Consider the following 25372-nt stretch of genomic DNA (forward strand, 5'->3'; position numbering starts at 1 on the left):
TTCAGCCTTTGGTCAGTTTCAGTAGCGGCTGAATCGGGGAAGCCGGGGGCAGAGCAGCTCCAATGGTCCAGCTGCCCGGAGCACTTCCGGGTTCCTGATGGAGTGCCGGACCATCAAATGCCAGACCAATGGAGTTTTACTGTATTGTGCTGTCCACTTCTCCTGAGACAGTTTTATAATCATTGGTACTTAAATATAATTGCTTGAAAAATTGACTAGCTCGTAGAAAGCTAGGAACTTGTTCCACATCAAGTTGGGGAGTCTTCAGTCAGCACTTTTTTTTTAAGTAAAGTTTTTACTCCTTATGGATGTTCAGATACACTCTCAGTTAACTGATACAGTGCTGCCTTTGTCCTGAGTCTTCACCCAGTTTCACCATATCTATGGGCATGGGCTTTCCCCAGCCTGCTGCAAAGTGAAATTAGCGAGACATTTGTCACTTCCTCTGGTGTTCAAAACTCTTTGGGTGGCACAAAGACAAATTTAATTTTGACTGCTGCTTGTGAAAGCGGTGAGCTGAGTCTATTCATAGGTAAGGGACCTTAAAAATGGAAGCTGGGGAGTGGATTGAGAAGCAGATCTCCCTTCACTAACCTATGGATTGAGGGTGAGAACTTGTTCTTTACAGCCTCCCTGGAGTCAGGCCTTTGCCTTTGTCAGATGCCTTCTATTCAGAGGCTGACACAAAAGATGGAATTTCATTCAGTCATCAGAAACAACACACTGGAAGTAATCCCAATGCATTCCTACTTCACAGAAACTTAGTGGTTTGTCTCTTGTGTTAGCCTATGTTTTGTAGATTTTGTTTTCAAGAAGAAAGCCTATAATCTTTTAAATTTTGTATCTATAGCTGTCTCTACCAAAGGATCTAGAAGTACTTTAAATATGTTAATTTAACCTTTTCCTGCTGTCAGGAAGGTAGATAATACCTTCACTCTACTGAGGGGGAAACAGACCCAAAAGAGCAACTACTTGCTCAGGGTCATAGTGAATTAGTAGAAAACAAACATTAGAACTTGGATTCCCTGTGCATATTCCTGCCCTTTTTACAGGTTTATCCTTTTCTTCTTAATGAAAATCAAGTAACAGTAAAAAAGGAATATGAGTTATTTCCTAGGTTCCACTTCTCCCTAACCACTGCAGATAACAAATAACTCCCAGTGAAGACAATAGTTGCTTAGATCAGGGAGGAAGTGGAGTAGGGGAGGGAAAGAGCAACTCTCTGTTTGCTAGAAACCTACTTCTGTCTAACTTTCTATTGTCCTTTTAACAGAGTGATCAAAGTGGTTTTCAGGTCACTCTTACCATGTGTATGTGCCAGTCTTAATTTATACTTAGAGCCCTGTGTGGATACACATTTTGTATCCATACCTGCATCCTTGTCTGCAAAAATGAGCTATGGATGCAAAGTGGGCATCTGAATGTAGAGGATTCTACTTATTCTATTTTTTCATCCAACAGTAAATCTCAAAGGTAACTCTGGTTCTGCTACTGCTTACTTTTGACCCTGAGTGTTCCACATGGAGCCAGTCTTTCCAGAGACAAAATCATCCAGAAATGGCAATTATGATTTACACTGTCCATCTCCTTTTTAAAAGGTATCTTCAAGTTTCACTCTAGCCCTTTCTGGTACAGTGTGTGTTAATCCATAATACAGCATTAATATAGGAGCTGCTCATGTTCCTTTAAGTGACTAGTGCCAATGGGAATGGTATGAGAAGCATGACTGCTGTAAATTTGTCCTGAAACATAACCACCCTCGTAATCCTATCTTGCACAAAGGCCTATTCCAATTGGCTTACACAAGCTGACTTCATATCTCCTCCTTTGCATCACTTTTCTGAGCTCAAAGGGTGCATCTGGCTGTGAAAAGTGACCACGTCCTGACACTTGTGAGAATTCTCGTGCATTGGGTTCCTGATGAAGATGACAGAACAGATTTCAGTTTACTCTCCCAGACCTCTGTTGACACTATAGGAGTGACAAAAGAATGTGTTACAATCCTGGCTATTGCAAGGGACAGGAAGAGCCCAGCTGGAGCCTCAAAGCCTGAGTGTAATTTGCAGTAATGATCACTGGATCTTTTTGTAGCATGTTGGATCTGGAATCGTGGGGAGAGTGTAACTTTCCCAATGTGTAACTTTAGCCACCAGTCTTCGTTCTGTGCACTTGAGCTACGTTAGGGTATGTTTTTCTTTCTGTACTGGATAAAATCCCTATGTATTTGCACACAACTATACAAATTGAATACGGTGGTGTGTTTCCTGTGGGGTGGGCAGTCTTGCCATTGCTGCGTCGCTGCTGGCACCAGCAGAACTGCTGTTGCTGTAACATATATTGTGCAAAGTGCACAGCCGCTTGACAGTGCTACCTAGTGGTCAGGCAGTAGTTAGCAGGACATCTCCCTGCTGAAGCACATTCCTGTCCTTCTGTGCTCACACCCCAGTAGCTTTCCAGTTCTTCCCTTTTGCGCAGGTACTTAGAGGGCTGGGCCCATGAACAATGACAGTCTTTTTCATGCGGCCCATGGGTGGCATCCTTTGAACATGGCCTCCACTGGGAACATGCTTCACAATGGCGAGCCATTATAATGGTCTTCTGTTGAATGTGTTTTAGTAGTTAAATTCCTGGACTGTCATTGCATATTAAAAGTGCTGTCAAATGGGTGGAAATTGGGTAAATATTGCATTGTGTTAATATCAGCAGAACTGACTTAAATGGGGCCTGCATGTTGTGTTGTCTTGCGTTAATTTTTGTATTCATGCCAGTCAGTGTGCAAAAAGCTATTTGCATATATATTTGCATGTCTATGCAACCACACTTAAGTTGCAGCCCTCGGCATGTGCTGTGAGCATCATTGTGGCCCCTGGGGCTTCCAAAGTTGAGTAGCCCTGACATAGAGCCTGCTGGAACTGGGAGGGAGTGTCCTGTTCTAGGGTAGAATTTGCTCATTGCACATTTCTAAGCAGTCTCTATATCGTTTCCCATCCCCCTGTGCCTTGTAGCATCATCGTTGTACAGGGGAGAAAATCCTATTGGCTCTTCCACTGAAATTCAGCCCTCGTGTGTTTGTTTGCACGGTGTTCAGATCAGGATGATTGCCCGCACTAGACACCACAGTACCCTATCCAGTCTAAGTTTAAATGTCCCACATAATGGAGTTGCCATCACTTCCTCTAGGAGGCTATGCCACGGTCTGACAGGTCTCTGTACTAGAAAGCATTTCTGATATCCAGACTATGTTTTCCTTTGCTAGTTTCCTCCCATTGCTATTATCACCCAGCATGCAGGGAGACTTTTAGGGTTTGTAATATGATGGACATTCCTTTCCCCCCAATAGTGAGGAATAGTAAATGTACCTTCTCCTCCACATGCTGATAAATTAGCTGCTTGTCTCCTTTCTCACTTCTGTGTTGGGCTTATCTAGTTCCAGCTATGTTAAGTGGCCAGTGCCTGGCTATTCTCTGTTCCCCTCTCTGGCTTTGCTCTTTGGATTTCAATTCCAAACATGGTTATCCATTTGGGGTATCTCTTCATTCCGTTGCCAAGTGATATACATTCCAAATTCAACACAAGTGCCCAGTGCTCCCCCCACCCTCTCTGTTTCCCTGCTGCTCGCTCTGTCTCTATTTTCACTCCTGGAGGGCTGGGAAGAGTGAAAGCAACAGGAGCTCTTTCCAGTCCCATTCTCTCAGGAATTCTCCAGCTGAAGCTCTCTGCTTACACCGTGACTGAACTTTTCGGACCTCTTTCCCTGCTCTGTCTCCTGCAGTTGGTAGGGGGAGGCCAACTGGCAGGACCGTGCACCTCACCAACAGTGAAGAGGAAAATAAGCCAGTAGAATTCTCTGGCTTGGATTATTTTTGTTTTTGGTACAAGCCAGTTAAAAGTTATTTTGAAGTGTGTTCTAGTGGGACCAGTGAGCTTTGGGGAGAGGAGCTGCCACTCAGCTCTGATTACAGCTATCGGTATAATTTTTGTATGACAATACATCTGTAAAGTGGGACGGACAGGAGGGTGGGGGAAGGGAAAGGATGATCAGAAACAGTACCCCTTGGGACCAGTCGCTTTTCCAGCCCCCTTTATGTGAGGGCTGGAAACAAGGTCCTGAGGGAGCAGCCTATCACCTGGGCAATTGCATCCTCCTCCTAGGTTACATGGGGGGAAGTGGGATCTTTGGCTCCATCTATATCTTCAGTCTTTTGGCCGCTGGCTATTTCTGCTATGCTCTGTGGGGCTGGCTGGAAGCTTGTGGACTAGACATCTTCATCTGGAACATGCTGCTGGTCATGGCCTGCTTGCTTCAGCTGGCTCATCTGATTTACCGGCTCCGCAAAGACACCTTCTTGGAAGAGTTTGACCTTCTCTACAAGACCCTCTGCCAGCCCTTGCAGGTGCCCTTTGAGGTCTACAAAGAGATTGTGAAATGCTGTGAAGAGCAAGTCCTGTCACTATCCAGAGACCAGAATTACGCTGTGGAGGGCAAAACACCCATCAACCGCCTGTCTCTGCTGCTCTCTGGCAGGTAGGCTGTACCCTTTCCTGACAAAACATTTCCCATCCCTGGAATGTTGAGCCACCTTAATGTTTAGTGATGATTTTGTAGAATTGAGTTAGCAACAATTAATCTGCCTAGCTAGCTTGGCTGGGGGCATAAGGGGAAGATTTTCATCTTTTTTTCATGGCATTTTTAAAGCAATCTTAGTGCTGATGGGGTGGGATGATTTATAGCGCTGGAACCTGAAGGCTGTTATGGATAGAACAGGTACAGTCCAGGCAGCAGTAGTGAAGCTTCTCCCGTTCCAACTTGCTGGAGGATGGCAGGGAGGTCTTTTTGAGCCGGTGGTTCCTCGAGTACCACTTAACATGGTAATTTGTGTAATGTGGATGTCTGTCTGCTAGGAACTGCTCTGCAATCCACAGTTGGACTCATCCCGAAAAGCTTAGAAGTTTTGAAGTGAGTGGTTCCATCTCTCACTACCGTTGCTCACCCAGTAGTCCATAACTTTTGTAAGAGAAAAGTTATGTAAGAGAAAGATTCTTCGATGTATCCTACTTCATCTGGCAGCCCTCCGGGCCTGATCCATCAATTCTGCTTCATTCTGTTGGTCACCAAGAAGGGTTCCATGGGCCACAAGACATCTGCAGACCATAGTCTAAGAACCACTGCACATAGCTGTTTATTCTTCCATCTACCTGAGTCTTGGATTAAGGAGTGTAGTGCAGTGACTGTATTCATGAGGAAGGGCTTTGTCATGTTTACTTGTCATGCGCAAAGAAGTGGTTTTAGCAGCATATCTAGTTTTCAATTTAAAATGTCAAAATAGAGAAAAGCAAAAGGAGCATGATGGGTGTCTCTACACGGCAGTGGAAGCCAGGGTCTGAGCATGGGCTCAAGCCAACCATTGTGTTGCCGTCCACACTGCAAGCCTATGTCTACACTGGTGGCTTCTTGCGCAAATACATCTTGCACAAGGGTTCTTGGGCAACAACTCTTGCGCAAGAAAATGTCCACACTGCCATGTGCGAGCTGTGCTTTTGTGCAAGAGCATCCATGGCAGTGTGGACGCTCTCTTGCGCGTGACAGCTCTGATGGCCATTTTAGCCGTAGGGCTTTCTTGCACAAGAAACCCCTGCCCAGCGTCCACACTGGCCTCTTCCGCAAGAGCCTCAGCGCAAGAGAGCTTACACCTGTTAGAAAAGAGCATAGCTCTTGTGCAAGAAGCCCTCTCTTACCCCGCCGTACTGTAAATCTTCTTGCACAAGAGTGGGTGGGCCGTGCAGACGCTGCAGATACTTGCGCAAGAACAGCTGTTCTTGCTCAAGAACCCACCAGTGTAGACATAGCCCAAATGTGGTAACCGTAAGACTCAGATGCATTGCTGGCGGGTCCAAGCCTGCGTTAAGCTGGAATGCAGGATCCAAGCCCTATTGCTTTCCTGTGTGCACGCAGGCCTAGATTGACGCGGGTCCTGGCAGTCCTCTGGATTTATCCCAAAGTTCCTGGCAGCAGAGGAGAAGTGCTGCAAACAGCCAGGGTAATGGCCAGAAGTCTCATTACTGCCTGGCTGAGAATGTTCCCACTTTCTGCTCCAGCTCCTCCTCACTGTTTTGTAGAGTTGGCCCAGAGCAGAGAGCAAAGCTGACAAGCAGGAGGCGGTTTTGAGGGTTATCCCTTTCCCAGCCATATTGAACCAGGAGCTCTGCCACTCTTCTCTTCCTGCAGGTGGGCCAACAGAATTGCCGGGCCCCAGGGCTAGGTAGGGGGAGGGGCAACTCCGTGCTCCCAGAAGGGCTGGGGCTTTGGGTGGAAGGGGCAGAGCAGGGCTAGTCTCCCCACACCAGAAATGTTCCTGCAAATATTTTTCCTTCTTGCTGGTTCTTGAGGTTCGGCGAGAACAGGGATACGGGTCCCCTAGGGTGCTGGAGCACAGTGCACCCCAAGCCCTGGGCACACACTTCACCACTGTGCAGCCGGCAATCACCAGGCTGGGGTGTTGTGTGTGTGTGTGTGTGTGTGTGTTTTCTCTGATACCTTCATTTTACGTCACCCTTGGAAACAGACAAAAATGAATAAAAAACCAACCAACCAAGTGCACGTGGCACCTTCACTGCACATCTTATTTTAAACAAGAAGAACGGCAACGTTTCTTTGTAATTGTTTGGTAGCCCTGGAGACTGATGTGCTAATTATCCTCAGAGCAGGTGCACATGGGCATTGCCCTACCAATGTGACTCAGCCTAAAGGTGGGGAGCCCAACTCTAAGGTGAGATGGTAACTCCAACTGTCCATCATTCTAGCGAGACAGCGCTCACAGGAGCTCATTGTGCAATGTACGTACTTGTGTGCTCCCTACTGGCATTAGTAGCGCCACCACGGGTAGGAAGCAGGCCAGTAGAGTTTTCCCACAGTGCACCATGTTCCTAGGGCTAGAGTGTGGACATGTGGGAGGCAGGGCTGGTCCTAACCAATTGGCTGCCCCGGGCCAAGCAAAAAAAACCCAAAAAAACTGCTGGGGAAAATTTGTCGAGGGGGAAGAAAAAAAGGGTTGGGTTGAAATGCAGTCACGGTCGCCCCCCCACTAAGACCGGCTCTGTCGGTGGCTCCTTCAAAATTGCGGCCCCAGATGACCGCCTGGCTCGCCTGCTCCTAAGACTGGTTCTGGTGGGAGGCACTAAGCGTTTTGGAACCTGTTTACTTTGACAGAGGACTGTGTACTGCAGTACGGACACCAGAGCTTTAAGTTTGAACATGGGTCAGAAAACCTTGAGCCTAGGGTTCCCTGACAGGGGTTGGCCTTCTTGAGTCCCACTCACTATAGGCTTACACTGCTGTGTAGCTATATGCTACCTCCCTCTGCCCTCAACTCTGCACCAACGCAAAATGGAACTGAGCAAGAGAAAGGAAAGAATCAACAGCCTGGCATCCCAGCTTTCAGTAATTCACCAGATTGGTTCCCCGATTTCTGCCCTGCTGCTCTGATGCAGATTTCAGGACTTCCAAAGGCTTCGGGACCAATTTCTTTCTTTCTTTGTTCAACAAACAGCCCATGTACAATCAAACCATTCACAAATCTGTCCATGATTTCTTCCTGATGGATTGGTAGCAGTAACAGATCCGCTACTGGGCCAATGGGACCCACGCCCAGAGACTCTGTTCAATTGGGGAGCCCTAGAAAAATGGATACCTCTGTGCCCCAATCCCACTGTCCACTTGGAGTAGGAAGGCCCCCTGGCAGGACTGCAGGTGGATGGGTTAGAGAGGGGCTCCACTTGCCCAGGGACGCACTAAACCCTAATCCATCTCTGACTTTTAGATGTGTAGGGGAAGGGCTGTTCTTTCTTCTCCTCGGCTACGTCTAGACTGGCATGATTTTCCGCCAATGCTTTTAACGGAAAAGCTTTTCCGTTAAAAGCATTTGCGGAAAAGAGCGTCTAGATTGGCATGGATGCTTTTGCGTAAAAGCGTTTTTGCGGAAAAGCATCCATGGCCAATATAGACGCACTTTTGCGCAAAAAAGCCCCGATCGCCATTTTCGCGATCGGGGCTTTTTTGTGCAAAACAAATCTGAGCTGTCTACACTGGCCCTTTTGCACAAAAGGAGTTTTGCCCAAACAGGAGCAGCATAGTTTTTCCGCAAGAAGCACTGATTTCTTACATGAAATCATCAGTGTTCTTGTAGAAATTCAAGCGGTCAGTGTAGACAGCTGGCAAGTTTTTCCACAAAAGCAGAAAAAGTTTTTCTGCTTTTGCAGAAAAACTTGCCAGTCTAGACACAGCCCTCTTGTTTGTCACCTTCCTCCATCTTCCTGGATATAATTTAAGATCATAATGGGTTCACCAGACAATAATTAATATTTAGTACTCTTCACTTTGCTAAGACCTTCCAATTGATGATCTCAAAGCACATCACAAACACTAATTGTCAAAGCTTCCATAAGCAGACAATTGCTCGGCCGATCGAACATACCCAATCTAATCGTTGTGGGCTCAGATGGCCCCTTATGGAGCTGCTTGTTCATCGTCGGATCTACGTAGCAAAATACTAGTGTTCGTACAGCTCATTGTATTTTCATTTGCTTTGTAAACACTCTTTACAGCCCTCTTCCACTGGGAGGTATGTAATGTCTGCTGCATTTTACACAGGAAACTGAGGCACAGAGTGGTGAGGCCCTAGTTCTTATAGGAGATCTATGGTGGAGCCATGACTAGAAGTCAGGAATCCTAATTCCCTGGACTTTGCTCAGCCCATGTCTCCTTCTCTCATTTTAACTGCTGAAGGGTTGTGGTTTAAAGGAGGTTTGGATGTGGTAGAAAACATGCTCTCTTTGAATAAGGAAAAAGTCTGTGACTAAGGCCCATCTACCTCTCCCAACCCTACATGCAACCCCTTGCTGTGTAATGTGAAGGGGAGCAAACCCACAGAAAAAACAGTGGGAGAAAGTGGCTAAATGGAGGTACTGCCAAACATCCAGCCCCCTGCCAAATATCTGCATCTAGCAGCCTGCTTCAAAACTGTAGTTAACCTACTTGTATTTGTCAGTGGAACGTTAATATGGCCTTACCTTAGAGCGCTCTGTGGCTCCCCCATGGGTCAGAGTGCTGCTAATGGAAGTCAGCTAATTACATCAATGCAATTGCTCACGCCATACTGCCACGGATGTGCGGGTAGCATGGGGAGGTGAGTCTCAGCCCAGCTGCACATGGTCCACCACAGTGTTGAGGCTGGACCCCTGGATGTCTCTGTTGGCCACGCTAGCTGTGCTAGACCTCACTAGGGTGGAAGAATGGGGGAAAGGCTCTAATGGAGCATTATTGTGCTGCTCTCTGCACACAGTTGTACAGAAAGTGAGTGCAGGGACCTTGACTGTTCCATTGTGTTGCAGACTATTTCAGGGTTCCACGCTAGCAATAGCCTAAAAGCAGCAAGAGGGAAACCTCAAAAGTACAGAGTTCAGATTAGAAAGCTCACGTACCAATTCTCTGACACCTTCCCGCTCAAGAGCTCCCACTACTTTACACACAGGAATGAACTGAATCGCTCAGGGACTCTGGGAAACAGCAGAATCACTATGACCATTGTATAGATGAGGAAACTGAGGCACAGAGAAAGGAAGTGACTTGTTCCAGCACACACAAATTAATGGCGGGGCCAGGAAGAAAACCCATGTTGTCAGACTCCTAGTCCTTTGCCTGAACTGCAAGACCCTGCTTTCTGCCTTTTGTAGGCTTAGACCAGTGCAGCTCACAAGTGTGACCTTGATTTTGTTAAGCAGCCGCAGTGGCAGTCAAGGAGAGGGCTATGCGGAAGGCAGTGAGACTAAAAGATACTGAATGATAGTGGAAGCAAAATGCAGGACAATGTAGCACTTTAAAGACTAACAAGATGGTTTATTAGATGATGAGCTTTCGTGGGCCAGACCCACTTCCTCAGATCAAATAGTGGAAGAAAGTAGTCACAACCATATATACCAAAGGATACAATTAAAAAAAATGAACAAATATGAAAAGGACAAATCACATTGCAGAACAGAAGGGGGATGCGGGGGGGTGGGAAGGGGGAGGAAGGAAGGTAAGTGTCTGTGAATTGCTGATATTAAAGGTAGGGAGAGTGGGATGTTTGTGAGTTAATGGTATTACAGGTGATAATTGGGGAAACTGTCTTGGTAATGGGTGAGAAAGTTCAAAGTCTTGTTAAGTCCTTGGTGATAAGTGTCGAATTTTAACATGAATGACAGTTCAGAGGATTCCCTTTCAAGTGCAGATGTAAAAGGTCTTTGTAGCAGAATGCAGGTGGCTAAGTCATTTAGAGAGTGTCCTTTCTGGTTAAAGTGGCAAGAAACTGTTTTCTCTTTGTGATCTTGTCTGATATCTGTTTTGTGGGCATTAATCCTTTGGCGAAGTGTCTGAGATGTTTGTCCAATGTACATAGCAGACGGACACTTTCGGCACATGATAGCGTAGATTATATTTCTGGATGCGCAGGAATATGTGTTCTTGATCTTATAACTTACTTGGTTAGGTCCAATAATGGTATCAGCAGAATGAATATGTGGACAAAGCTGGCAACGGGGTTTGTTGCAAGGGAAGGTACCAGGGTTGGTATTAGTGTGGTATGTCCTGTGGTGGTTGGTAAGAATCATCTTGAGGTTAGGTGGTTGTCTATAGGAGACTATGGGTCAGTCTCCCAGAGCCTCTTTGAGTATGGTATCCTGTTCCAATATAGGCTGTAGTTTATTGATAATGTGTTGGACAGGTTTTAGTTGGGGGTTGTAGGTGATGACAAGTGGTGTTCTATTGTTGGTTTTCTTGGGTCTGTCTTGAAGTAGATGGTTTCTAGGTATTCGTCTGGCTCTTTCAATTTGCTTTTTTATTTCTCTGGGTGGGTAGTTGAGATTTATAAATGCTTGGTAAAGATCCTGAAGCTTCTGGTCTCTGTCAGTGGGGTTAGAGCAGATGCGGTTGTATCGAAGGGCTTGGCTATAGACGATGGATCGTGTGGTGTGTTCTGGATGGGAGCTGGATGCATGTAGGTAACTGTATGAGTCGGTGGGTTTTCTGTAGAGAGTGGTGTCTAATTTTCCATTGTTGATTTGTACGGTGGTGTCCAGGAAGTGGATCTCTCGTGTAGAATGGTCCAGGCTGAGGTTGATGGTGGGGTGTAGGTTGTTGAAATCTCTGTGGAATATCTCCAGTGTTTCTTGGCCATGTGTCCAGATCATAAAGATGTCATCGATGTACCGTAGGTAGAGGAGGGGTGAAAGGGGACGGGAGTTGAGGAAACGTTGTTCTAGGTCAGCCATAAAGATGTTAGCATACTGTGGGGCCATGCGTGTACCCATGGCTGTGCCGCTGATCTGGAGGTATAAGTTGTTCTCAAACTGGAAATAATTGTGGGTGAGAACAAAGTTACATAGGTCTGCTATCAGGTTGGCAGTAGTGTCCTCTGGGATAGTGTTTCTAATTGCTTGTAATCCGTCTTCATGTGGGATGTTGGTATATAGAGCTTCTACATCCATGGTGGCAAGGATGGTATTATTGGGGAGGTTATCGATGTTTTGTAGTTTCCTTAGGAAGTCAGTAGTGTCTCGGAGATAGTGGACAGCTAAGTATGAACTTGATGTGTGATATGGCTGCAGCAACAACCAATATAATGTTGGGTTCCAGACTTAGAGGCATGGTGCCAGAGAGCTCGGGGACAGGTTGGATGGTAAGTGGACTGGAAAGAGAGGGGAAAATCAATTGGCACAGATAGTTTGTTCTGATGATAGCTGTGGGGTGGCCATACTAACCATCTCCAAGTAACGGAAGAGGAGTAACCCCAGAATAGGAAGAATGGGCCAAGAGTTGTATCTACGAGTGATGTAATGACATTAGGAGAGGGAGAATGCGGGCAGAGTATCCAGAAAGACATACTGACAGTCAGATCTAAGATACTAGCCTGTGAACAGTTTCCCAAGAGAAGGGATAAAAGCATCATTAACAGGACATTTTGTAACTTGACTAGAGAAGACACCAGGGAACACTCCTGCACCTACAGAGGGGGTGGAGTATCTGAAGCTTGAGCAGATTCTGTACCCACCAGTCCTTTTCTGTTCTCTGTCTAGGGTCAGAGTGAGCCAGGATGGACAGTTTCTGCACTATGTCTTCCCCTACCAGTTCCTTGACTCCCCGGAGTGGGAGTCACTGCGACCTTCCGAGGAGGGAACGTTCCAGGTAACTCGGAGCTACCACCTGGTAGCTCTGCAACTGTTCAGACCTGGGCTTTAGTGCTTTCGACGCGTGCTGCGGAAAGGGGAAGGTGGAAGGGAGAAGAAAGGCCAGAGAAGCGTTGTCAATCCTCAGGCTTTGAGCTCTCAGCTACTCATGCAGCTAGGCCAGGAAGGCATTCCTCCTCCACCCCCATCATGTTAGAGTACAGCATCGTGTGCATGATCAGATGCATTGTCATATGTCTGCCTTTGAACCATCCAGCATTGCCCGTGGCTGACCACAGGATACCAGAGGTGAAGGCCCATTGCTCTGGTTCTGATTCAACAGGCACAGGGAGACAGTGTGTTACATTAGGTCAGGGCTGGGCAGATACCAGCCCTCAGGCCAGATCCGGTCTGCCAGAGTTAGCCCTGGCCCCCACACCACTGTGTTTACCTGCGCCTCCACTAGCACAGGGATCACAACTCCCATTGGCCGTGCATCACCGTTCCCGGCCAGTGGGAGCTGCAATCGCCCATACTTGTGGAGGTGCAGGTAAATTTAGTGGCGGTAGCCCTCCAGGGACTAACCCTGGTGAACCACTGCCTTTTTTCCCCCACCCCTTGATTAGATGGCTCACTGGTCTGCTTCCAATATATATAGGCTAAGTCTACGCTGCAATGCTATGTCAGGATATCGGAGTATCCTGACATAGCTATCCCGTGTCTTCACAGCAAGCCCATTATTTCAGGCTTGATATTCTGATGTCCCTGGAGGCCTCATTCCACAAGGAGTAAGGGATGTTTCGGAAGAGCGCTTCATTTCAAAATTTGGCGCTGGGTAGACAGTGCCAAATGACAACATTAGCTATTTTGAAATAGCATAGAAATAAGATACGCAATTTGTGTTGCTCAAACTGTGTCTCTTATTTTGAGCTACAGTGCTGTGTAGATGCCCCCATGGTGATTTTTAATACAAGCATTAATGTGTTGCACAATGAGCCATTAGAGGTGGAACTTCTCAAGAACTGTAGAACTATGAGCTGCTGCTGCTATGGGGAAAGGTGACCATGACTATAAAGGCTCAGATATCTGATTCTCCCATAGATGGTGATGATGATTCTCAGGCGGGGAAGCTGGGAGAGAGAAAGCGGATAATTCACATCCAAATCTAGCTACTGTACTTTCAAATTGCAAACAATCCTCCTTGAGACATTGGGGGTTCTGAGACTCAATCACTCATGGTTATTTGCAGCAATTAAACCTGTTGATTTTTGTTTTGATCTGTCTATCCTGTGATCACTACAGAATTGATTCCCACCCATTCTGCAGGCAGGTTATTAAATGGATGGACAGATCCATCTCTGCAAGCTGTGGTAGGCTGATGCCAGTCAGTAGTTGAATGACCAGAACTTAGATATGCCTAAAGGATATGTCAGAAGTGATTTTACTAAGCCTCTGGGAGAGTACTCAAGGTCAGCAGAGTAACACCTTTCCATGGAGAGGGCCAAATTCAGACTTGCTGTAAATGAGAGCAGCTGACTGCTGAAACCAGCCTCCTGCTGAGATCAGATCTGAACTTGGCCCACATTCTGTGAGTGAGAGAGTTTTTAAAGCTGCTTTGAAAAATGAATCTGTTCTGCCACCAACAAGCTGGTGGTTAGTAGATTGCACAAGAAGTCATTCCATATTACTGCAGAACTTCTGCTCACAGTGGCAGATTACAATAACTCTTAGCACAGCATATCTGAGCTGAGTAAGGGGACCGTAGCCAGGCCTTCCTCTCTGCGTGGGGTGGCCCACTCAGACTGGAAAAGATAGGTTTGAAGAATGTAGTCCTGGAAAGCTGCCTGTGGTGCTTTGTGATCTGAAAAATTAATCGGCAATTTCTAGGAAATAGTTTGTTTTTGGAGGGATGTTATGTTAGCAGTTTTGTGTTGCCAGCTCCATATATCACAATGTGCAAGTTTTGAATCTATTTAACCTCTCCCTCCTCTCTCTCAGCTCTGTTCCATGCCATGAATCACTCTGCAGCTCCCCAAACAACCCCTGCACCCTGTTTCTCCAGATAGAGTTTATTGCTTTTTTGGGTTTGGAGAAGCGTTCCTGTTTAGGGTCTACCTTGGGGGTGGGGAGGGAACTTCCTTGTCTAAGTTCCCCTTCTGCTGTTGGGCTCAGTTGTTTCAATTGGGTGCAGAATGAAGAATGGCTGAAGACTAATTAGCTGTGACAGGGTCTGGCTGCCGCCTGGATTCTGACCTGGGTTTGTCTTCTCCTCAGAGAGTGCTGGCTCGCAGTCTGAATTGGATTAGGTTTCATAGTTACACCATTTCCCCAGAGCATTGAACTGTGAGGTTTGATGGTGCAGCGAGTGAGAGCGAGAGTGAACGCTGTGAGTGAGTCTCTCTGGCTGCCCTGTAAGGCGCAGAGGGTAGGGGGGCGGTGTTCGATTTCACTTCATGTATTGTGAGAAAAAGACCAAGGTGCATGTTTAGGTGGGGTTCAGTTGCTTGTGAAGACTGTTAAGAAAGTGAGGCTGTGTCCCTTTAAGTTTCAGAATGCTCCTGGCTCACAGCCCATCCCAGGGAAGTTCTCATATTCTAGCGCCCGTAGCTCATAAGGCAGCTGCTTGCATGGCAGTGGCATTAAATATCGAACCCAAGGACGCACACTGCAGCTCAGCCTTGTTTGGCTTTCCAGCAGCCCCTGCCGTGGTTCCTGGCCAAGGAGACCCCTGTGCATGCAGCACACAGGGAGGCCCTGGAATATTTTGGCCCAGCTGTAACACTTGTTCACATAGCTATGTCTCATTTACACTCTGACTGTCACACTTTACTCCAGCCTAAGAAGGCTTGATCCTTTGACACGTTTCCCCATTTCAGAGCCTGAAAAAGAACCTGTTTTCCCCTTGGCAAGATTTTAAAAAACCCCAAACTTTCTGCAAAAATAGCTGTGTTAAACTCATATGCTCTGGCCAACTTCCAACTTAGATAATTTTTCTCCACTTCCTGCTCCACTTCCTGCACTACCCTGCACAGTGTCAAATGCATATGCTAGCCTTTCTCCCTTACTGTCCTGGACTGAGGAGTGCTGTTTTGCATGGTTAAGCAGCTCTTGTGTTCTACCCCAGAGACCTGAGGGGTATCCAACAGAATATGTTGAGACCCCAGTGTCTAAAACAATCCATCAGATTTGACTGTAGCCTGCAGCACCTGCCTTTCCTCGAGCTGATGACAGGTGGTGCCACCCTTCTAAAAAGCCCTTTGTTTCGTTTTCCAGCCATTCTGAAACCACACACACCTGCCCTCCTGCTACTGAGGGGAAACCCATTACAATGCTGTGCAAGGGCAATACGGTGACATTTTTTATTTATGGAGTAAGAGGGAAAGTCCTCTCATGCACGAGTAGCTGGTTAAAAGACAAGAAACAAAGGGTAGAAATAAATAGTCAGTTTTCAGAATAGACTGAAGAAAATAGGGTGTCCCCAAGGTCAGTACTGGGACTAGTGCTGTTCAACACATTCATAAGTGATCTGGAAAAAAGGGTAAACAGTGAGTGGCAACATTTGCAGATAATATAAAACAGCTCAAGATAGTTAAGGCTCAGGCAAATTGCAAAGAATTACAAAAGACCTCACTAAACTGAGCGACTGGGCAACAAAATGGCAGATGAAATTCAGTGTTGATAAATGCAAAGTAATGCACATTGGCAAACATAATCCCAACTATACAAAATAATAGGGTCTAAATTAGCTGTTACCACTCAAAAAAGAGATCTTAGAATCATGGTGGATAGTTCACTGAAAACATCTGCTCAGTGTGCAGCGACAGTCAAAAAAGCAAACAGAGTGTTGGGAATCATTGGGGAAAAGACAATAAGACAAAGAGTATCATATTACTTCTATATAAATCCATGGTACGCGCACGTCATGAGTACTGCATGCAGATGTGGTCGCCCCCATCTCAAATATATAATGGAATTGGAAAAGGTTCAGAAAAGGGCAACAGAAATTATTAGGGGTATGGAACAGCTTCCATATGAGGAGAGATTATAAAGATTGGGACTTTTCAGTAGAGATGTAAAAGGTTAACTGGTTAACCAGTAAGCTTCACCCTTAATGGGTGAGGCTTACTGGTTCCAGTCAACTGGTAGGGGCTGGAGCAATTTCCTGCCTGTCCTGGGAAGGGAGCTGCTTCAGCCCTGCAGGGCCTTCCAGAGCAGCCCCTGTCCATGGCAGGCCAGGACAGTGCCTCCCTTTGCCCCCGCCACAGGTTTCACGCTGGCTCCCCAGGAGCTGGCTGCAGAGCCCCCAGCGAAGCCTCCCTGAGAACAGGCCCGGCAACGGCAACTGGTCCCTCTCCTGAGGAGATTTCACTGTGGGCTGTGCAGTGTAAAGCGTAAACAAGCTTTATACTGCAAAGCCTGCAGTGCATGTAACCTATAACTGCTATTTTTAGCTGTCACACAGTTACATTTTAGCCACACTTTTATCTCCCTAATTCTCAGCTTGGAAAAGAGATGATTAAGGGGGAATATGATAAAGAGCTATAAAATCATGGCTGGTGTGGAAAAAGTAAATAAGGAAGTTATATCTACTCCTCATAATGCAAGAACTGGTGGTCACAAATGACCTTAGAAGATAGGAGATTTAAATCAAACAAAAGGAAGTTTTTCTTCACACAACACACAGTCAGCCTCTGGAACTTCTTGCCAGAGGATGTTGTGAAGACTTGAGACTATAACAAGGTTAAAAAAGAGAGGGTATGTCTACACCAGCCCCCTAGTTCAAACTAAAGAGGCTAATGAGGGTGACCGAAATTGCAAATGAAGCATGTTCCCGGGCGGTCGCCATTCCATGAGGTTTAACTGTTAATTCAAAGTAAAGGGTTTATTTCGGAATTGCCCTTCTCTGCCGCGTGTAGACATGGGCAGTTCTTCCGGGTTAGTCAATTTCCAAAATGGCGACTGCCTGGGAACATGTTAATGAAGCGCGGGATATTTAAATCCTGCACTTCATTTGCAATTTCAGCCATCCTCATTAGCCTCCCTAGTTTGAACTTGGGGGCTAGTGTAGAAATAGCCAGATAGCCATTGATGGACCTAACCTCCATGAATTTATCTATGAGCCAGTATGGGCAGGGATGGTGACCCTAGCCTGGGTTTTGCCAGAAGCCAAGAATGGGCCATAGGGGAGGGATCACTTGATGATTTCCTGTTCTGTTCGTTCCCTCCGGGGCACCTGGCATTGGCCACTGTTGGAAGACAGGATACTGGGCTTAGACGGAGCTTTGGTCTAACCAGGCATAGCCCTTCTTATGTTCTTATATGTAGCTCTCCCCCTTGAAATCAATCATTCATCCCAATGATAATGGTTCTGCAGAACAGTAAGGGCTCACAGGGACATCTATGCTACTCTAGTCTTTTCAGTGGCATTGCACAGGTATAAATGGGGGCATAATTTGAAGCTGGCAGGGTTGGTTCTGCACATGGAATTCACTGACGAGTTGTGTTAATGAAGCGCAGGAAGGACTAGACTCCAGCTCCCTCTCTTTGAGTCATACTGGCTCTGCACAGAGAAAAGGACTGCAAAGCAATAAAAGCCCTATTTCCTCCGTAAGTGCAGCAGCTCTTACTCTCCTACATACAAGGAGCAGCTCTGGGGTGGAAAAGAGACCACAGATGCTTTTCAGAGCAGAACCACACTTCAAAGCGAGGGAGCCAAAGGTTGCTTACGGTAGCTTATTATGCTCACTTCTCCACTCCATCCCCTGCAGGTGACATTGACAGCAGAGACTGACTGTAGTTATATCTCCTGGCCCCGGAGAAAACTCTACCTCCTTCTGGCAAAAGATCGCTATATCGCCCGCCTCTTCTCGGCCTTCCTTGGCTACGACATCTCGGAGAAGCTGTACGCCCTCAATGATAAGCTCTTCGCTAAGTTCGGCCTGCGCTTTGACATCCGCTTACCTAGCCTCTATCACGTCCTGGGACCCGCCTCCTCAGAGGCTGAGGTAGAGAAGCTGCTGGAAGAGTGTGAGGAGCGGACCGTGCCCCATCATCCGATGCCCACCTTTGTCCAGACAGCGGCCTCAGCCCCTCTTCCTCCTGCTGCCCACCCCAAGGTGTCCTGGCCTGACAGTGCCCTGCTGGGTGAGGACTCTACCAGTCTTGTGTTGGAAGATTTTGCTGAGTTGTCGGGGTCTTTTATGGACTATGTGAGCGAAGGGGAGTATATGAAGTGAGGGCACTTCTAACATGGGCACACGTCACCCTGTGTGGGATCCCCATGTAAGTACTCGCTTGCCTGCAGAAGGGAACACTTCCCTCTGTGCCTGGAGATGATGGCTAATGGGACTGGTTGTTGTGCAAGGCTTAGCACTAACACTGCTTGGGGGAGGTGAGGGCTAATGGGTCTCAGTCCTTGACCAGTTTGCTGGTGCTTTGATTCCTTGCAAACCTGGTAAATGGCATGAATCCTAGTGGCCTCCACTCAGTCTTTAGGGATTGGGCACCATGCAAACAGGCACCCAGTTGCTAGGTAGGAATAAAGAAACGAGATTTGCAGGGCTGTCCGTAGGCATGCACAGGCTATACAGATGCGTAGGGCACCACTGAATTTGGGCCACTAATCCACCAGCCCCACTCTGCCTCCCAGCCCCAGCAGTCCCAATTCCCTGGCCCACAGCTCTGGCGGGCTGCACCACTTCCCCTTCCGCCTGTTTGCCCACCAGCTTCCCTGCCCTGTTCCTGCCCCCACAGCCCTGAACATGGCCTCCTTGGCAGGGGATGAGGGTGCAGGTGCTTGGCCTGCACAGGGCACCTGAATTAATAAGGACAGCCCTGGTGACCTGTCAGTGTCATTAACTCCTGCTGGGTAGCTTCCTATCAAAATTAACTCGACCAGCACACAGCATTGGTTCATGCACAGTTTGGCTGTGGGGCATGAGCAGAATCCCAGTTTCAGGGAAACCAACCAATGGTCTTGTTACTTACCCAGAATAAATCAGCTGAGGTAATGCTGCCAGGAAAGGCTGCAAATCCTGTTGTGAAATTGCCACACTACGGCATTCTCAGTGCACTTCCTCATCCGAATTTCATGAGACGTGCTGCGTCGGAGGCCAGCTTTGGCCCAGCATGCCTGCATCTATCCTCACACTGCCTTCCCCGTGTGTGACTTGGTAGACTTCAGTGGGGTTATTCCTGACTTACAGCGGTGTCGGTAAGAAGAAACTAAGGCCAGATACCAGGGCTCCAAACAAATGCACAGCAGCTAGAGAACAGAAACATTTCTATCTATAGGGCAGGGCTGTGCACCAAGATGAATTAAAGAAATGTCAGTGCAGGCTTTGGAATAGAGACTGACAGAATCTTAGGGCTGATTCTCGCCTCTGCCCTGGTCCCTGAATCGTTACCATAGTGACATATTGGTGCTGTAATGGTACCACAGCCAGCAGAGGAAAGAGTCCCCTAGTGTAGGGGTGGGTAAATACCGACCAGATCCGGTCCACTAGGGTTAGCTCCTAGTGAGCCCCTGCCTCTATGTTTACCTGCAGCTCCACAGGTATCGGACAATTGCAGCTCCTGTTGGTGGCAGATGGCCGTTCGTGGCCAATGGGAGCAGCAGGAAGCAGTGTCCCAATCTTCGCCACTTCCCGCGGCTCCCATTGGTCACAGATGGCGATCTGCGGCCAACGAGCGCTGCAATCACCTGATATCAGCGGAGGTGCAGATAAACGGCGGCCTGCTAGGGACTAACCCTGGCAGGCCACCTCTCTTTTGCTGCTCACCCCTGCCCTAGTGAATTTGTAGTGAGGAGTGTAGGGTCAGCCCCATGCTGTCCCTCTGACTCAACTCAGCCAGACTGAAAGGGTTTGGCCAAAGCTCCTGTGTTCCAATAGCTGTTGTCTCAACACAGGGCTGGGTTGGCTAACAGGAGAGGAGTGGAGTGGCCAGCATGTAAAGGATCCCCCCCACCCCACATGTGTCTCATTGGCATGCACCAGGCTCTCCTGCCTCACTACTGTCACTGTGCATGGGAATAACACAATCTCTTCCTAAGCTCCTTCCCCGCACCCAATTCTTCTCTCTGCAAACGAAGCATTGCTGGGCTCCGTGGAGGCTAATGAGGACTCTGAAAGATTTGTGAACAAAAATAGATGCTGGAATAATTTTGTGCTAGAATTTCTAAGCCAAAGGGTCAAGGGTTGCATCTCAAGGCTGAGCTACATGTAGCCAGTCGCTGAAGTTTGATTCCAGTCTCTGCCATGCAATAGCTATCCTTTGGCTTCCCGAGGCTAATCACCAATGGTATGTTTAGACTACATGGCTCCGTCGATGGAGTCATGTAAACTAGTTTACCCGACATAATCAATGTGGCGGGGACTTAAATAATCCCCACTTCATTAAAATAAAAATGTCCGCCGCGCTGGGCTGACAATCAGCTGATCCAGCACAGCACGGCAGTCTAGACGAGGATTGGTCGACAAAGGAAGCCTTTGTCAACCACTCCCTTATGCCTTGTAAAATGAGGTTCACAGGAATGGTTGACAAAGGCTTCCCTTGTTGACCGATCCGCGTCTAGACTGCCACACTGTGCCGGATCAGCTGATTGTCGGCACAGCGCAGCTGTCATTTTTATTTTAATGAAGTGGGGATTATTTAAATCCCTGCTGCATTGACTATGTCGGGTAAACTAGTTTACATGGCTCCGTCAATGGAGCCATGTAGTCTAGACATACCCTAAGGGTACACCTAGACCCCTAGGTGACGTGTGGGGAAAGGGGCATAGTGGGTCAAGTGTCTCACCCTAGATTTCTGCTAGGCTTGCAGAAGAGGGGCTCTGTCTTTCTCCCACTGAGTCTGCCCCCCAGCATGTTCAGCCTCTGTTTCTGGCAGCCCAGCCTGCGTATTCCTGCTGCCTCCACCTCCCCAGCCAGTCTTTCTCAAGCAGTGGAGTGGCCAGTTTCAGCTGCTCCCTCCCTCTCCCTGCCCAGGCCCAGCTGCCAGGGAGAGCGGTTGAACGTGCAGGGAAGAGGGCACCAGGAGATGGACAGCTCTCCTCCCCCGCAGGTAACACTTCAAGGGCAGAGAGAGTGCAGCAGTGCAGGGAGTTGTTGGGCAGAGAAGACGTGGGGTGATCATGTGTCTCCCCTCCCCCCTTTAGACTGTACCCCCGCCACACACCCAGTATGGGGAGACAGGTGGTCTATGCTTGGGGCTGTGATTTCCAGCTCGGGTAGCCATACCTACAGCAACTTGTGTGCTGAAAATAGAGTGGTAGCCATGGGGGAGGGGATAGCTGCCCCAAGTGTGAACCTGCCATCTCAATGGGATTGCCCACAGGGAATGCAGGAAGGGCTAGCCTCACGCTGCAGCCACTCTGTTATTTTTAGCACACTCGCTCCATCGAAACCAGCTTGTATGTGCCTGCCCAAGCTGGAACACACTCCTCCTGCTGCAGTGTCGCCTTACCCCCCGGGCCAGCATGCTGGTCACTGCATTTGTGTCTGGCAACTGTGCACAATAGCTGCCCTCCAAGGCCAGATGCTGCATTCCAGTACTTGGGCTCTGTGCTCTGAGGGCCACTCGCTGCCATCCAGTAGTCAGTCATTCGATTTCAGTGCTAGTTCTGGCCTGATGTGTAATTCAGCGGATCCAGTGCAAGCTGTGATGGTGATGGTACAGCCTCGTGAAAATAATCCTCAGAGATCAGATGGTTGCTTTCATTTGCAGAAGAACTGTGTGGTGGGGTAGGGAGGCTATTCTGACCCAATTTTTTTACGTCTTTTCAAAAACCAATTGAGGACAACTGAGACTGTATATGACATTTTCCTGGTTTACCAACCTTACTTCGAATGTCTGAGCCAAATGCGTATTTTTTACCCTCCATACAATGCCTCTGAGGCTCCAGTGTTGGAAAGGGGCTTTGTGGTGCCCATTTTTGCTTCTTTAAGTTGGATTAAAAACACCTGCAATAGCTTTGTCAAAAACCACTAACCCACAAGCTCAAAACCCAAATAAAGTTTATTCCTTTAGGTGTGTTTTTTTTTCCAGCTTAGAAGTTTCAGGAATAGTGAGTCTGATATTCCTTGTTTTTGTTGAAGGTTGTTCTGGAGGATGTGAAGTGGATTTGAGGCTTTCTCAGTGATTAATTAAAGAGGCAAGACTGATGAATTTTTCACAGAAGGGCTTTTCTTTTACCTGTCCGGCATTTGAGTTAAATAGGTGTAATGTAAAATAAAAGAAAAATCAAAATTTGAACAGTCTGAACCACTTCATTCTTCATTCAGGTATAACTTGTATGTTACCCTCCTGGAAGAATGCTGTCGTTTCTCTAGGCAGCCATAGAGCATGCTAGGATTATCAGGTTTAACAAGACTGGAATTTCCAATGTAGAAAAAAAGCAGGAAAAAAATAAACAAAACACATGGCTTTTTGATTGAAACCTTAGGGTATGTCCAGACTACATTGCTCCGTTGACGGAGCCATGTAAACTAGTTTACTCGGCATAGGCAAAAAAGCGGGGATTTAAATAATCCCTGCTTCATTAAAATAAACATGGCCGCCACGCTGTGCCGATGATCAGCTGATCTGGCACAGCACGGCAGTCTAGACGCGGATCTGTTGGCTGGGGAAGCCTTTGCCGACCGATCCTGTAAACCTCGTTTCACGAGGCATAAGGGAGTGGTCGGCAAAGGCTTCCCCAACTGACAGATCCGCATCTAGACTGCCGCGCTGTGCCGGATCAGCTGATAGTCGGCACAGCGCGGCGGCTATTTTTATTTTAATGAAGTGGGGATTATTTAAATCCCTGCTTCTTTGCCTATGCCGGGTAAACTAGTTTACATGGCTCCGTCGACGGAGCCATGTAGTCTAGACATACCCTTTACAGACCCTTTTTGCTCAAAAAAAGGGTGGCAAAGGGGATAAGTGGACTATGGTGAGGGACACACTAACCTATTTTTCTCTACTATTTCCCTTGAAACTTGCCAGAAGCTAAACTATCAGGCTTTGATCTTTATAAGCAAAGCATCATCAGGTGGTTTTGGTACATGAATAGGAAACCTCCAAGGAAAGTCAAGATGCAGCGGGAAGTAGTGCCGGTGACTCATTAGGGGATACCTGCTTTCTCCTCTCAATTCAAATTGTGACAATGGCCCACTATGGTATATTTATATTTTTTTAAAGCATCTATCCACTGTTGTAGGACAGGGCTTCTCAAATATTTGGGAGCCTCCTGTAGGATAGAAAGTGCTGTAGAGAGGTAAATTGTTCTTATCGTATTAGCTAGCTCAGCACTTGTCTTCTGAAAGAGTTTATAATTGTGACACATCAGAAAATGAGCCATACAATGACCTGGTCATGATACCCTTTCTCTGACTATTCCTATGGAAGAGATTCTGTCAAAAGAGTCAGCATATTTTTTTAAATAATTTCAAAAATGTCATTTTGCTTAGACTAATCCCTGGGAAACTTCTTTCTTAAGAAGTGGTTTTTCTCCTTTCCATTGGCCATCTGCCCTGATTATTTGTTATGTTTGTGAGGTGACTGTAGGAGTAGCTCAGTGGGCTTGTGCAATATGCATTGAGCCCAAATTCTTCTTCATCTTGCGGCTTATGGAATCATTTCCCCCAAGTTGGTATCTAAATGACCAGGAAGCACTTTCCATCCACTTTGCACCAGTGTAAACAATGATTCAAAGGGCCGAAGTGCCAGCGAACCATGCCCATTCTTGTGTTCTCAGAAAGTTGCTCTTGATAGCTAGGGTTTTGTAGAGAAGTGTTGCACATGAAAGCTGGGGCTATGCATGCTGATTTGCTATTGCGTGACTATGAATTACACAGATTTTACAAACTGATTTAAGAAGGAAAATGGTAGGATGCCTTGTGGTCCCCACCTGCTAGGACACTGTCTCTTGGGTAAGTTTGGCAAATGGATAAGAGCTGTGGCTACAGTAATGGCCTTTTTATTTTTCTTTTTTCTCCCACAGCTTCTGGAAGCCTTATCCGGAGTTACCCCTGTGCTCTCTTCAAAGGACGAGCCCCTCTGGCTCCCACCCAGACCCCAGAACTCTAGGGAACAAGAATCGGTTTTGATCAGGAAGACCCACACATAAGTGTATGCTCACACACCTCCAGCCAGAGGGACACTCATTGACACACATTTACATGTGCACTCAACACCCCCTGCCAGCACACCCAGTATACGCATGAGACTGAAGTGTGCTGGCTGGACCCCTTGCACAACACATTCTATCACCTTCCGTGGCACATGGGATGTCTGGGTGTTCCTTTTTGTAGTCTGGTCTTTCACCCCGATGGTCTGTTAACAACTCTGTTGTCAGCTCCATTAAACTTGTTGGAAAGACAGCAATGTTAGTCCATTGTGTGTTTGGATTTGATGGCAGCAATTAGAGTGATGATTCTCTAGAGTGTTCAGTGACTTGGAGCAAGAAACTGATATTCAGAGGATTTCACATGAGCTCTAGAAGCGGGGAAATGGCACTGCAGAAAGGCTCAGAGTATTTGTGTATATTAAAGGTGTGTGGAGTTTAGGTACGGGATTAATGCTAATGATACACATGGCATCCATTCCTATCTGGCTTAAATACCATGTCCAGGATTTAATGCTTTTCACTTAGGATAACCAGAGCTACGTAACGATGTATGTACCAGTTTCCGATGTTGGGAAAAGATACCATAAGGTTTTTTTTTCAATCCACTTAGAATAAGGAGGAAGAGAAGAATCAGGACTGGATTTCTGTGCCCATGTGAGTTGGATCCCAGGGTTAGCCTTGAGAAAGGGAAAGGACTTAGCCTGGCTTTCTGTGCCCCTCTGGAAAGGAATGTAGGTACATCTCCTTGGAAGGAGAAGCAGAATGGGATTTTTGTGGACTCGGGGTGTCTCCACTGAGGTAGAGATGAAGAGAAGGAACAGTCAGGTCTGAGCCCTTACAAAAGGAGCTGGGAGATCAGGATAAGGAAGATGCCATATTTTAGTTAAAATCAATATGGAGATGGTAGGCAACTTACAAATACAGCAGCAATGGTATTTCCGCTGCAAGCTTACCCAGAGGTTCCATCAGTGGGGGTGTGCAGAGTGTGATAATAGTATTAGTCACCAGGGCTGTGTCTAGACTGGCAAGTTTATCCGGAAAATCATCTGCTTTTCTTGAAAAACT

General features: G+C 47.1%; 1 protein-coding gene across 2 annotated transcripts; it reads left to right on the plus strand.

The window, feature by feature from the left end:
• The first annotated feature begins 268 nt into the window (after positions 1-268).
• On the plus strand, positions 269-25330 carry POPDC2 (popeye domain cAMP effector 2). Of its 2 annotated transcripts, none has more exons than XM_006132888.5 (4): positions 269-4525; positions 12109-12217; positions 17967-18342; positions 24182-25330. In XM_006132888.5, the coding sequence occupies exons 1-4, from the start codon at positions 4035-4037 to the stop codon at positions 24265-24267; spliced, it is 1062 nt and encodes a 353-aa protein (XP_006132950.2). In that variant the 5' UTR covers positions 269-4034; the 3' UTR covers positions 24268-25330. The 2 variants fall into 2 exon arrangements, with proteins under 2 accessions (XP_006132950.2, XP_006132949.2); XM_006132887.5 differs by having other exon boundaries at positions 270-4525; positions 17967-18480.
• The last annotated feature ends 42 nt before the right edge of the window (positions 25331-25372 follow it).

The sequence above is a fragment of the Pelodiscus sinensis genome, chromosome 1 (assembly GCF_052426305.1).
Source record: "Pelodiscus sinensis isolate ZL-2025 chromosome 1, ASM5242630v1, whole genome shotgun sequence".
In the NCBI taxonomy this organism is placed as follows: Eukaryota; Metazoa; Chordata; order Testudines; family Trionychidae; genus Pelodiscus; species Pelodiscus sinensis.

Excerpts from the sequence above, each read along its gene's own strand:
- POPDC2 (XM_006132887.5), top strand. The coding sequence starts at position 4,035 with ATGATCAGAAACAGTACCCCTTGGGACCAGTCGCTTTTCCAGCCCCCT. Across the intron at positions 4,526-12,108 it reads TCTCTGCTGCTCTCTGGCAG|GGTCAGAGTGAGCCAGGATG; the intron begins GTAGGCTGTACC and ends TTCTCTGTCTAG. Across the intron at positions 12,218-17,966 it reads CCGAGGAGGGAACGTTCCAG|GTGACATTGACAGCAGAGAC; the intron begins GTAACTCGGAGC and ends CATCCCCTGCAG.